Source organism: Drosophila serrata, unplaced genomic scaffold (genome assembly GCF_035046125.1).
Source record: "Drosophila serrata isolate PLE 108 unplaced genomic scaffold, ASM3504612v1 contig_272, whole genome shotgun sequence".
NCBI classification, from domain to species: domain Eukaryota; kingdom Metazoa; phylum Arthropoda; class Insecta; order Diptera; family Drosophilidae; genus Drosophila; species Drosophila serrata.
In genome coordinates, this window is record NW_028257170.1 from 10,199,181 (window position 1) to 10,211,628 (window position 12,448).

Consider the following 12,448-nt stretch of genomic DNA (forward strand, 5'->3'; position numbering starts at 1 on the left):
TCTTATGGTTAGTCAATGCAATTGCACTCCTTGTTATTTAATCTTAATTCGGAAAGTATTTTCTACGACTATGAGATATAATTTTTATTCATTTAAAATTAAGTCGTTTAGTCGATTATAATTTTTGATGGAAATGCCCATAGCTACTAGTCTGTCTTGTAGTTTGCATTTACAATATTTCCACGTTGTTATGCACTTCACCCAAGTGTCTTCCACTTGAATCCGATGTTGCTGTTGCTGCCACTGATGTTGCCGCTGCTGCTGCTGTTGTGTTGCTGCTTGTATTGTCACAATATTTTCGCTTTTCAATGCGCCGCTCGAAAGCACAAGTGAAATATTTGCCCATGTGGCATTTTAGGTTGGCAAGGAGCCCATGCCCGTGCCCGGGCCCGTTTCCGAGCCTTTTCCATTTCCTTCCTCGTGTCCTTTCTATGTATGTATGTATGTGCCTCTTTGTGTTGCTGCTCCTCTGTTACTCGGCGTCTCCTCTGCTCCTCAGCTCCTGCAGTGCTGAAATCTGCAAAATGGAACTTTTGATTTATGCAGCCGACCATCGATCGCTTTGAGGATGAACTGGGGGCACTTTTACTTGTCTTGGCATAGGCTCCGCGGAGTGCGAGTGCATCTCGTCATTTGCTATGCACTGTCGTCGTTTATTTCCATCAGCCTGCCAAGTAATTTTCACATTTTCACTCATCAACGCCAACGTCATCTCGGCAGACCCATTGTGTGGGCGTGGCATGCCGGCAGCAACATCTGTGGCAGCAGCAACAATAAGCACGGCGGCAGCAGCAGCAACATCAGCAGATGCTGCTGCAACTGCGGCTTTTGTGTGTGAAGGAAGTAGGTTAGTGGCTCACTCGTCAGCCAAATGAATGATGGAGTAACTGCGGCAAAACTGTGTGTGCCACCAAAGTTCCACGTTCACGTTCCGCGTTCCCCGTTTTATCCCGGCCAATTGTATGGTTAATTGAAAGAGAAAATAACCATAAAGCCCCCTTTTGGCTCTTCTCAGGTGTGGTCATAAAAATGGGGCACACATTGTGAGCCCAGCCAGTATTTATAAACACTAACCTGGTTTTGTTGGACTGCTGCTGCTGCTGTTGCGGCGGTTGGTCCTCCTCCTCGGCGATGATGTGATTCAAACCCGTGGTGCTTGAATACTCCATGGATTGCCGGCCCTCCAAGGGGCTGGCCGTTGTTGAGAGCTGTCACTAAAATACATTTAAGCAGCTACACCGCCGATCCAAAGGAATGTGTGAGTGAGTGAGTGAGTTGGTGAGTTCCTTCCAAGCGGAGAGTGTCTCTTTTATGCGCTGCGCCTAAAAGATGCCATGGATTTTTTCACTTTCACTTTGGGTACAAACGCCACGAAGCTCTCACTTTTCTTCAGTTAAAAAATGAAATTTTGCCACAATTCGGAGATGGAGACACTAAACTCTAACCAATGGAGGGGTCGTTGGCTATTGCGGAAATGCTGTTTGCCGTCATAACTGGCATGGAATACTGTAAATCGGCTTTTGGCCACTGCAGTTTTGCCGTTTTTTCCGGAGACCGAGCGACCAGCCTCTGGGCCCGAAAAGCGCCGACGACTCTGAGCTGCGACTACGACAGCGACTGCGATAGCGACAGCGACAGGACGACGGCGACTACGACGACGACAACAAAATGCAGCAAAAAGTTTTTAAAGCTGCAGCAGCGGCGGCAGCAGCACCAGCAAAAAGGACCTGCCACAGGATGTGCCGAGGGAAGAGCGAAGCGAGCCAGCAAAACAATCACATGGCTCGCTGCAGTGCAAGCTTGCCGAACAAAATGTTGCCGCAAAAACATAAACAGAGAGCCGCAAGCCGGTGAGAGCCGGAACAGCCAAGAGAGAAACTATTGGCAGGACACAAAATTAAATACCATTCGGGGGATTAAATAATTTAGGTAGGATTAGAAATAAGAAATGATATATTCATTTTGAAACTACTTAAACTACTGGGTATTACTGAACGTAAATAAATATATCACCATTTTAAAGTAAGTCCCATTAATAGGATAGAAAATAAATTTGAATGTTTGTGAAACCATTCTAAGGATATGATAAGAGTTTTCCTTCATAAATACAAATATGTATGTAAGACAATTATCTTTTCATAAAAACACTAAAATTAGTAGTAGAAAATAGATTTTGAAAATCAGGTGGAACTACACAAAAATCATAGTCTGAAAAAATGTATAGATATTATAGATATCTATAACCTATAATATGCTATTGATGGAAAATAAAAGTATTTTCAAGTTTAAACAATTTGAAAATTGCTTTCAAACATATATAAAATTTAAAAACAAACACAATTCTTCTATATCTCTCAGAGAGAATTTCCCACGCCGGCGCTCTCCTTCCTTGCCGCCGAGTTTTCGCGCTGCCCACGCGTGCTGCACACAATCGCGTGCATGAAATGGAAACCAGGTCAGGGACGCCTTGCTCACGTTACCCGACCCCCACACGCTGCATCCCCATCTACATTCACCCCGCTGGAAAGCTCTCGCTTTGTTTTTCTTCGCGGTGGAAAAGCTTCGATGGGAAAAGCTGCTGCCTTTTGTACCCACGCAACATGTACCGCCTCTGATTAGGTACAAAATTCACTACAGTTTAATTAGTAACAAATATATTTTCTGTATAAATACGATCCTAATGGTTATCGAACTTAAAATGTACGACAAAATCGAGCACCCGCGCAAAACATCGACGGTAGGTCATAGATATAAAAATCAGGTGAGACGAAGAAACATAAATTCTAAACAGGGAACAAGCTCTAACTTGCTCCGACTGCATTTGGCTGCCCTTGTGGCACGGTTCGGTTCGGTTTTTTTGGGTTAGGCTCAGTTAGACAAAGATAACACAAAGTGGTAATTACAATTAGTTGGCAAAACGATGGTTCCTCAAGGCACATTTTGGCTTGGCATCCGCTGCTCCAACTTAACGCCGGCTTCAGCGCTTCATCTTCTCAAGAATGGGCACGACCATGTCAAACTTGGGCCGTTTGCCGGGATCCTCGTTCATGCAGATGCCAATCAGTTTGGACATGTGCGACGAGGTGCCCGGCGGTATCTTGACGCGGAGTCCTTCCAGTGCAATCTTCATGCCGCACTCCATTGGCGACCACTCGGCGAAGGGCACTTCGCGCGTGGTCAGCTCCCAAATGAGAATGGCGAAGCTCCACATGTCGCAGGCCTCCCAGTTGCGGTCCGCCTGCTTGCGCTGCAGAGCCTCCGGCGACATCCAGGCCGGCTGGTAAATGCGTCCCTTCTCCTGGAACGAGAACTTGGCGTCGCCCATATTGATTCTCGCGGTCAGGTCCTCGTCGATCATCACGTGATGGCTGTTCAGATGATATGTGGGTATGATCCTCTCCAGCGAGTGCAGGAAGGCCATTCCCCGGGCAATATCCAGGGCAAAGCTAACCGCCTGGCTGGTGTCGAGCATGACGCCGGTGTTGCCGTGCAGCAGGCTGAACAGCGAAGAGCGCGGCATGAACTGGGAATTGGGAACAGGAGACATTAATATATGACCAGTAATAGCTAAAGTTACACACTCACCTGACTAATGGTCACCAGGTGAGGCGGTGAATTGCAGGCGCCAATGATGGGCAAAATGTTGGGATGCGAGAAGATGCGCAGCTTGGGGAACTCCTCGTTGAAGTCACGGGATATGCGCGGCGTGCACTGACGCACGGCCAGGATCTTGGCCACCACATCGTTCTTCTGCCAGCGTCCGCGCCATGTTTCTCCCGATGGCGTCACCGAGAGCTTGGTGTGCAGATCCAAATCGCCCATGCTGATGCCCTTGAAGCGCGACAGCGTGGCGTCCCTGGACCTGGTCTTCATGCCCTGCCAGCTCTGCTCTTTGAAGCTGATCACCTTAACTTCACGACCGCTCTTCTCCACCAGATCCTGCAGCCTCTTGGCCAAACTGGGCTTGGCCTTGTCGATGGGGGTGTGCCCGTCCTTGTTGGTAATCCCCACCTGGGCGCCAGCATTCAGCAGATCCTCGCAGATCATGTCGTAGCCCCAGAAGCAGGCATAGTGCAGCGGCGTGTTGCCGTGCTCGTTCACCGCATTCACATCGCAACGCTCTTTTAGTAGCTAAAACAGGTGAAGTAGGTTTAATTTAATTTCTTTTTGGCTAAGTGTTTAGCGCTTACCATCTGGACCACGTCGCGATGGCCGTGGGCTGCCGCCAAGTGGAGTGGTATGTCATCGCCCATGTTGGTGGCATTAACACGAGCTCCACGCTGCAGCAAGGTCTCCACCAGCTTGGAGTGTCCCTCCTTGGCCACCCAATGCAATGGACTGAAGCCATGGTCGTCGCTAGAATTGAATAACATTAAATTAAATAATATTCCATACACATATACTATAAATAGTAAAGATCCTAATTAGGAATATAAACCCTTCCAAGGGTAGATTGTTATTCCTGTTCGCAATAGAAAAACATCTGGATGGCCAGGTAATCACTATGTGGGAAGCAGGTTTTATGCTCGCAATATGCACAAACAACACAAACATACACATTCATATATATTTTTAATTCGTCTGTTTACACAACACAAGAATAAATCATGACGTCACTGCCTGAAAGAGCCTCGAAACATAGGGCGTATCGGAGAAGTGACTAAATAGGGTTCCCTTGAAGAAAGTGTGCTTAAGAAAGCAGTGGGATTTCTTCCAGTGATATCTTTAATCACTTAGAAAGTGCCCGTGGATAGTGTTAATTTTCTTTTTAGTTTTACCCCAGATTATTGTCGTGCTCCGTCTCGTCCAACCAGAGGCGAACTTGGATCGAGTTGCCTTCGCGGCACCAGTGGAATATGTCCTCCATTTCTTTCCCTCACGCCTTTATTCCTTTCTCAGTCAGAGTTTTATATGGTTTTTTAGTCCAAATAACATCTAGAAACGGCCAAAAAACGTTAAATTGCGACAGTTGTTGGGTTGAAAAACCAAAACCAATCGCCGCGTTGCCAACTAAAATTAGTGTTGCCACCTACCAATTATCGTTATCTGCTGACGGACTATCGATAGGACACATATGGTATTGTGGCAGGTCTACAGAATTAATTCGCTATTTAATAGATATTTTTAATAATTTAAAGAAGCATATGCATCAACTTATTTATTTAGATTTTCCACATTAATAATCTAATTATATATAAATTATGCATCCATTTATTTATTAGAAAATCTAGCTACTTTAGCTATTTTAGTTGGCTAGTTCTGCTAGAATTGACGACGAATAGTTGGCACCACTGATTGTGATTGGCAACCGTAGAAAGAAGCAGAAAAATACAACGTGCACCGCAAAAACATTTGTTTGAAATATTAAACTTACTTAAATTACTGATTGTAATAAGGATTTAAGAATCCAGAATGAAGCTCAGCACGTACAACTTTCTAACATCCATGGCCATCAAAGGCGTAAAGGTGGGATTCCCCCTGAAGCTAACGGTACGTATCCTCTCTGTATCGATATTTCCATTGCCTGTTTTATGGAATTTATGTTATTTTCCATTTAGATAAACAAAAAAGAAGTGGTGGAGACGGAATTCAATCCCACATTTGTGGAGCGACTGCTGCCCAAGTTGGACTGGTCGGCGGTCTATGGCGCCGCCCAGGTGGTAAGTTCTCCATAGGTTGTTTTTATAAATTAAGATAGCTGGATCTATTTTCAAAATACTCTTACATTTTAAATTAAATAGTTTTTTTTTAAGAACATTTAACATTGAAATAAAATCTTCCAAAGAATTTTACTGATATACATATGTGTCTTCGAAAATTATATTACAGGCGGAATTAACAGAAGACATACCCGCCACACAGCCAGAAAACATTGGAGAGAACGAAGCTCTCCTGCAGAAGCTCCACCACCTGCTCTTCGAGATCGACGTGCTCGAAGGCCAACTGGAGTGTCCGGAAACTGGAAGGGTATTCCCCATCACCGATGGCATTCCCAACATGCTCCTCAATGAGGACGAGGTCTAGATTCGCCCATTCGTTCTTTTCTGTAACATAATCCCTCTCTCCAGACACGCATTATATTAAGTAAGTTTGTTAGTTTTAAAGTCTGTGTTTATTTACGAGTTACTAAAAAATAATTGGAGCTTGGATGGAATGTGTGTTTTTGGTTTTTGGAGATCTACACGTGACGTGTGTGCGGGCGGGACTCGGGATACAATATTTAGAGCAAAATACATCTAATGACACATGTATTAGTGGTAAGTCTGGATTTCTGGAGGGTTGTGCCTGGCTAGTCGCCTCTAAAATTCATCTCCTCTCTTTGGCACTCAAGCGGAGACTCAAATTTGGATAATCCCGCCTAGTTGCATTTGATGTTGGGGCTCTTGTTGCTGCCCCGGGCATAGATGCTGCCCTTGGCCAGTCCAGCCTGGGCTCCTTTGCACAGTTCCGTGTTCCTGCCAGTTGGCTTGTAGCCGCGATCTGCCAAAAGACCAGCATCTGATCCGTGGGTGGAGTGCTTCTGCAATAGAGTGGTATTTGGACCATTCCAGGTCACATAATCCGCTCTGTAAAGGTACAATATTGATATTAAATAAGAATTTAATTCCTGAAATGCAATTTAAAATAGGAATTATACTTACAGTAAAAGATTTTCATCTGCTCCTTTGGTTAGCTGGGCATTTGGTCCCAAACTGGCCATTCGTTCGATTATAGACTGGAATTCCGCCGATTCCGAATTGTGGGAGTTGCCAAAGCCTGAGGAGTGCTGCTTTATTCTGAATGGAGGAATATGAAACTGTTATTAAACAACTAAATTGAAAATTGAAAAAGAGTAAATAAGCGTTAGGCATGCCAAAGTAAACGAGCAACCAGGATAAGAACAAAAATAGGAGAAATTCCAAACAGAGGATTCCCTGCCATGCAAGATCCTTCCAAAAAGAACGCATGCGCAACGACTGAGTCTACTTTTAGCGAATAGGTTACGGTATCGGGCATACTTCAGTGAGTCTGTTTTGGCGCGTGCCCGACTTTCGAATGCCCTCACAATGGATGAGGTGTTGGACTGGGCCGAGCTGGCCGAGGCCAGCGATGAGGACGTCATTGATGCGGAGTAGGAGGAGTAGGAGCTAGCACTAGCATTCGTGGAGCCATGCAGGTAGCCGCTGATGCTGTAGTTGTTTCTGTAGCTGTGCGTGTTCGATTCGCCGGCGCCAGTGGTGCCTCTGGCCAGGATGCCCTTGGTGGTCAGGCGCTCGTAGCCCTGCTGCAGGATGCCCGTGCAGGGTGACTGTGCGGGTGAGGCATAAGAATGCGATGATGATGCGCTTGAAATGGATGATACATGCGGCGGCTCGTCCTGCTCCTCCACTGTGGGAGTGGCCATCGGAGTGACCGGGGCCAGAATGATCTGGGTAGTGGCCGTCGACGGTGTGGTGACATTGATGGATGGCAGTATGTGACGCTTGTGAGGTGGCTTCGATTTAGATGCAGATGAGGAGGCAGGCTTGGTCTCCACCACCACGGTGAGCAGGCTGGATGAGATCGGATGGCGTGGCGTGGCGTGGCATGGCGCAAAGCAAGCGGACAGTGGTGTGTGGTACGTTTGGTTTCGGGGGTTCGGTTTAGTCATTAGGCGGCAACAAAAGTTTACAGAGAAAATAGGCAGTCGATTAACAAACGTATAAAGCGGCGGGGCAAAGAGAGAAAGGGTGTTTGTGGGGCAGAAAGCGGGTGGCAACGACCTTGGCCATGATCGGAGTTGGGTTTCGGGACAAGAGCTACCTGTCGTCGGTCCTCAGACCGTCCACCTGTTCGTCTGCCGTAGTCCTGGTTAGCTCCAGATGCTTGGGATTCGATGGAGCCTGCTTCTGGACCCTCTGCTCATCCTCGTCCTGCACGATCTGCAGGATTTGTGTGGCTCGGTCCTCGGCGTAGTTAACCGACTCCAGGGCCATCAAGATAATGCGCTCCGCAATCTGTGGATACTTCTCCTTGAGCAACGTTTGCACTAAAAATAAATTAAATTAGTAGCGATATTCATTCCGCGTATAGACTCACTTTTGGTCTTCTCCTCCTCGGTGTATTCTTTAGGACGCAGTGGGATGTGCTTTGTGCCCTGATCACTGCCAGCCTGCTGATCCTGGGCCAACTCAGGTGGCCGATTGTTAGGTCTGTGTGGCTGCTGCATTTCGCGTTTTGTGTAGCCCAGGGAAATTAACTTCTCCGAGGCGAACTGAACGTTGTTGTCCGCATTAGCCAGGATATCCAGGAGGAGCTCCTCATCCGCCTTAGGAAAGATGTTCTTCATATATCTGAGGATGGGTAGAACTTGTGTTATTCAGGGAATAAAGAATAAATATTTAATTATTTATACAGAAGTTTAGCTTAAGAGAAGTGAAAGTAGCTTCGAAAAAGTAGCTTACAACATTGATAGATTGAAAAATGACATTCCCAAAATGTAATATAATTCTCTGCCTTATAGATTTTTTATCTCTAGAAGCGTTATTTTTTTAAATCTTAAAATCCATCTCTCTGTTGATCGGACACCCTTTATTGAATCCCAAATTTGAAACCCCCAGCGAACCTCAATTTCATCTTGGGCGACGAGTGCGGCCTGGGCGAGCTACGCCATTGCGGCGATCCGTGCAGAGCCGGCGGCACAGCTGACCCCGGGGGCAGCACCTGGTGCACCTGGTGACCGCCGGGGCCGCCAGGACCGCTCTGCACGCTCACGAGACTACCGAAACGTCCGCCGGGCAGGGGGCTGGCCGTGCGCGAGGTGCAGCGACTAGCCGCTGTGTCCGGACGACGCGCCGGTGGTGTCATGTAGAAGGCGGACCTGCTGTGGAACAGGTGCCGCTGCGAGGGTGGCGTCACAAAGGGACCGGGCATGGTCACCGGGTGCTTCTCCACCTGCAGGGCGCTGATGACGACGGCCTCGCTGTTATAGTAGCTGTGGGTTCGTGGGTTAGTAAGCGTGGGATTGGGTTTGATCGTGGGTTAATCGTGGGTGCAGTTAAGCGGCGTTAGACATTAGGCATACAAGGCAGCGTGTGAGAAGACAGAGACGTAAGTACGCAGATTAGTGGCGATTAGCGGGATTAGCGCGAATGCTCGAGTGGGGTTGCATAACCAATTACTTACCGCTTCAACAGCAGGCGGATGTGGTGTTCGCCCGCCGTGGGGAACATGTTCTGGATCTTGGTCACCACCGCATCCGTTTCCACCTGGTTGGTAAACGATGTCTCCTGGATAGTGGAGCGCCTCGAGAGATTCGGCCCTAAGCGAGTCCGTTGAAAGGGCAAGGGTGAGGACATTTCCTGGAAGGTCAGAAAAATAATATTAGTATTTTATTGCATACCTTTTTAGGTCATTTAAATTCTAAGGCTTTTGCTTAATATTTTTTTTAATACTACCATTTATTCTAACGTAGAAAAACATACTTTTGCATCTCCTCCAGTTTTAATATAAGTCTGATTAAATTACTTTGCTTAAATAGGTTTCTATGGCCTTCTTTAATCAGTATTGATTTATAATGTGTAGGATATAGAATGATACACTCGGAATCGACGAATTCAAAGCACAGAAATGGCTTTCAATACTTTAATGTACAATATGATTCACTCGTATTTTCATTGTCATAACAGCTAAAATTATGCGTGTCTACAAGCATGAAGAGATTTCTAAGCTCCTCCAATTTAAAGCAATGCCATATTTGAAGTAATTCACAAAAAAACAACTCACGTATATAAACGTCTATTGTCAATTTTGTTATCCACTTACCAAGTGTCCCCTGGAGGAGGCCGAGAGCAGCGGACTGGTCGAGATGTTGTGCAGCGTGGGCTGCTGTCGCTCCTGAAAGGCCCGAATTGCCGTCAAATTGTTGCTGGGATGGACGTGGTACGGCGAGCTGTTGTGCGAGGTCTGCGCCTGACTGACCATCTGCTGCAAGGAGCCAAAGAGCCACAGTGCGAGCGCACAGGATAATCGATAAGTGCAAGGACTGCGAGCGAGGCGACTTACATACCTGCAAGGCTATCGACTCCGTGGAGCAGCGCTCGTTCTGTAGCTGCCTGTAACTGCGTCCGCGCGGATCCTCCAGCTGCATGGCCTTGGTCAGGTAGTTTATGTAATAGCTGGAAGGGGAATCGAGAGTGGTGGCACATGATGAGCTTGGCGCGAATCAAAGGCCATCTAATGACCTCCCTTTCAGAGCCCAATGCCCCGCTCAGGGCCATTCGAAAGCTCCGGCTGGAGCACCCAGAAAAAGGGTGGGTTTTTTACAGCCGGCCGGCTGACTGGTGGTTGGTTTTCGGACGCGGATTCGGACTCTGTCTCGTACTCGGATGCTGGCCACATGTTGATGCCTATGCCTTCTTTGGGGGAAGCGGACAGGTAAAGGGTAAAGGGAGTAGAGGAGCTCTAAAGCGAGGCACGTGCCAAGTAGCTGCCAAAAGGCGGGCGAGCAGTCGTCATCATTTCCATCGTTTGGCAGGCAATCTCAGCTCTGATTTGGGAATGGGAGTCGACGGAGAACAATCTCCGGCTGAGTGGCCCCTTGAATTAACGTATGACAGCCAGCCTGAAGATGGCTGCTTAATTGCACAAGCTCGCTTGGGGGGATTGGGGATTATATAGGAGTTGTTTCTCCAGGAGTTAAAGAACCCGCTGGTATCCAGCGACGCGGAAGTGACACAATTTATGCATCTGAAAACGGGGCCAGTTGGAGTGGCTAAGGAGCTACCTACTGGGAGTGCTCCATTTAAAGATATATGGGGGTCACACTTGAGTGCTTAGGAGTTCAAATGTTAAAGCTTATCAACACCTTTTATAAATTTGTTTACTGAAGATATGAGTATTCGATTGGTTTTGGATATTACATTAATTTGAGTTGTTTTATGTAAATAATAAAAATTCATTTCATGTATGTATATAAGAAACGAACTCTTAATTTGTTAGGGATTTAAAATGGAAAACATATGGAAATCTTTATATGATTTTACCCTTTCTTTTAAACGGATTCTTAACAAATTTAGTTTTTATTTGATATAGCTTAGCTGGATTTAAATTATTTAATTGAATTAACTACATTGAATGCTCTTTGAATTACTTTAAAAACATAAAACCATACAGCTTTTTCTTTGTGAAATAATCCACCATTTTCCAGTATTTCTATTTATTTTGAGCAAGTTATTATTTACAGACTTCGGTAATTTACAAAATACTTTAGTTAAATGAAAAAGCAATTAACTTTTGTATTTATAAAGTTTTCAGCATAGATTTATAAGAAAATGTAAGAAAATTTAAACAAAATTAAGCACTGTCATGAAACATTACGATAATTTATTAAATGTTTCGTTAACATTAAAAAATGTGCTTTATAGGCTTTAAGTTTATTAAGTTAAGTTTATTTATTTATGCTTAAAAAAAAAAAAAAAAAAAAAAACAGGAAAATACACATCAATAAACCCACATAATTTATAGGAAAAGTATTCATAGATGAACTCGGTGAAAAACCTTTGAATAATTTTCGTACCGTAAAAGCAACCGTTGTAAACCTTCACTTTAATGGACTCCCGCCGCCACCCACTTGGCATTTTAAAGTCGTCGGGTGGCGGGAGAGCTTAAGCTCCCATCGCCCACCGTAAATCCCCGCCCAACCAAATATCGTAGGAGGCAACCCACCCAAGGCAAGGGACGCAAATTTATCAGCCGCCGCCTCCCGGGGCAACCTATCAGGTTTCCCTACTTCGCTCCACTCCGTACCGTTCCGCTCCATCTTGTTTGGTACAGTCAAGCCCAAGCCCAAGCCAGGTTCCCCAATCACTCTTTTTACTCACGATATAAAGCGGTTAATGCATGCATAAATATTTATGACATCGGGTTGCATTCAGCGGAGACTCACCAATTGCCCGTCGCCTGATCATATTTGCAGTCCCAGCCGGGCGGCAGCTTCTGATAGCCGCCGGATTCGCTCATTTTCGTTGCACGAGATACACTATAAACTTGCAGAACGAGATACGAGATACGAGATACGAGAGGTACTCGGTTTTATTTTATTTGCACTGAATGTTTATGGACATTTAAAGTCGCATTCGCAGCTTGTTTGCCAACCGTCGTCGTCGTCTGCAACCCCAAAAAAAGTTGCCAGCCAGGACAGACGGGAGTGCCCTTGTCCGCAGCCAGGAGTCCGAAGCTTTGTAGTTGGCTTTGTTGGGGCGGTTTTGGGGGGTTGAAACCACCCTCTCGCTGGCAGCAGAGTTATTTTTGTTTACAAGGCGCGCACTGCTGCCGGGAAAAAGAAAAATAATAAAACACAGCGCACACGATGTGGCGTGCCTTCAGTGGCCAAGTGGTTGGATTTGCCCTTAGAGTTCCTCTTTGGGGAGTCCTGTTCCTGTCGTCCGAGGTATAAACAACCGCGCGAGCCAAGCTTTGAGTGTTAACT

The 12,448-nt window shown here is 46.0% G+C and overlaps 4 protein-coding genes across 17 annotated transcripts in view; 1 reads left to right on the forward strand and 3 right to left on the reverse strand.

Moving 5' to 3' along the window:
• Positions 1 to 2,633, reverse strand: part of LOC110189877 (Ecdysone-induced protein 78C) — a 49,030-nt gene extending 46,397 nt beyond the window's left edge. Inside the window, exons 1-2 of one of the 2 annotated variants that reach the window (XM_086833664.1) lie at positions 1,384 to 1,781; positions 1,075 to 1,322 (exon numbers count right to left, since the gene is read on the reverse strand). In XM_086833664.1, the coding sequence (XP_086689790.1) occupies positions 1,075 to 1,169 (95 nt within the window). In that variant the 5' untranslated portion in view covers positions 1,170 to 1,322; positions 1,384 to 1,781. Of the gene's footprint in view, positions 1 to 1,074 lie in introns of both variants that reach the window. The other variant, XM_086833663.1, reaches the window with a different exon arrangement.
• Positions 2,634 to 2,637: 4 nt separating this feature from the next.
• On the reverse strand, positions 2,638 to 5,051 carry Ilk (integrin linked kinase). The gene is made up of 4 exons (XM_020960273.2): positions 4,779 to 5,051; positions 4,191 to 4,356; positions 3,586 to 4,131; positions 2,638 to 3,523 (listed from the first exon to the last, which is right to left on the reverse strand). The coding sequence occupies exons 1-4, from the start codon at positions 4,865 to 4,867 to the stop codon at positions 2,978 to 2,980; spliced, it is 1,347 nt and encodes a 448-aa protein (XP_020815932.1). The 5' UTR covers positions 4,868 to 5,051; the 3' UTR covers positions 2,638 to 2,977.
• A 171-nt stretch (positions 5,052 to 5,222) lies between these two features.
• On the forward strand, positions 5,223 to 6,149 carry Trmt112 (tRNA methyltransferase subunit 11-2). The gene is made up of 3 exons (XM_020960639.2): positions 5,223 to 5,490; positions 5,559 to 5,660; positions 5,830 to 6,149. Exons 1-3 carry the CDS (start codon positions 5,413 to 5,415, stop codon positions 6,022 to 6,024), a joined length of 375 nt encoding a protein of 124 aa, XP_020816298.1. The 5' UTR covers positions 5,223 to 5,412; the 3' UTR covers positions 6,025 to 6,149.
• LOC110190267 (uncharacterized) lies at positions 6,090 to 12,448 on the reverse strand. Of its 13 annotated transcripts, none has more exons than XM_086833667.1 (10): positions 11,906 to 12,448; positions 10,028 to 10,136; positions 9,784 to 9,942; positions 9,145 to 9,320; positions 8,585 to 8,953; positions 8,059 to 8,312; positions 7,783 to 8,008; positions 6,999 to 7,532; positions 6,642 to 6,776; positions 6,090 to 6,566 (listed from the first exon to the last, which is right to left on the reverse strand). In XM_086833667.1, the coding sequence occupies exons 1-10, from the start codon at positions 11,977 to 11,979 to the stop codon at positions 6,359 to 6,361; spliced, it is 2,244 nt and encodes a 747-aa protein (XP_086689793.1). In that variant the 5' UTR covers positions 11,980 to 12,448; the 3' UTR covers positions 6,090 to 6,358. The 13 variants fall into 13 exon arrangements, with proteins under 13 accessions (XP_086689793.1, XP_020816291.2, XP_086689796.1 ...); XM_020960632.2 differs by having other exon boundaries at positions 9,784 to 9,945; XM_086833670.1 differs by lacking the exon at positions 8,585 to 8,953.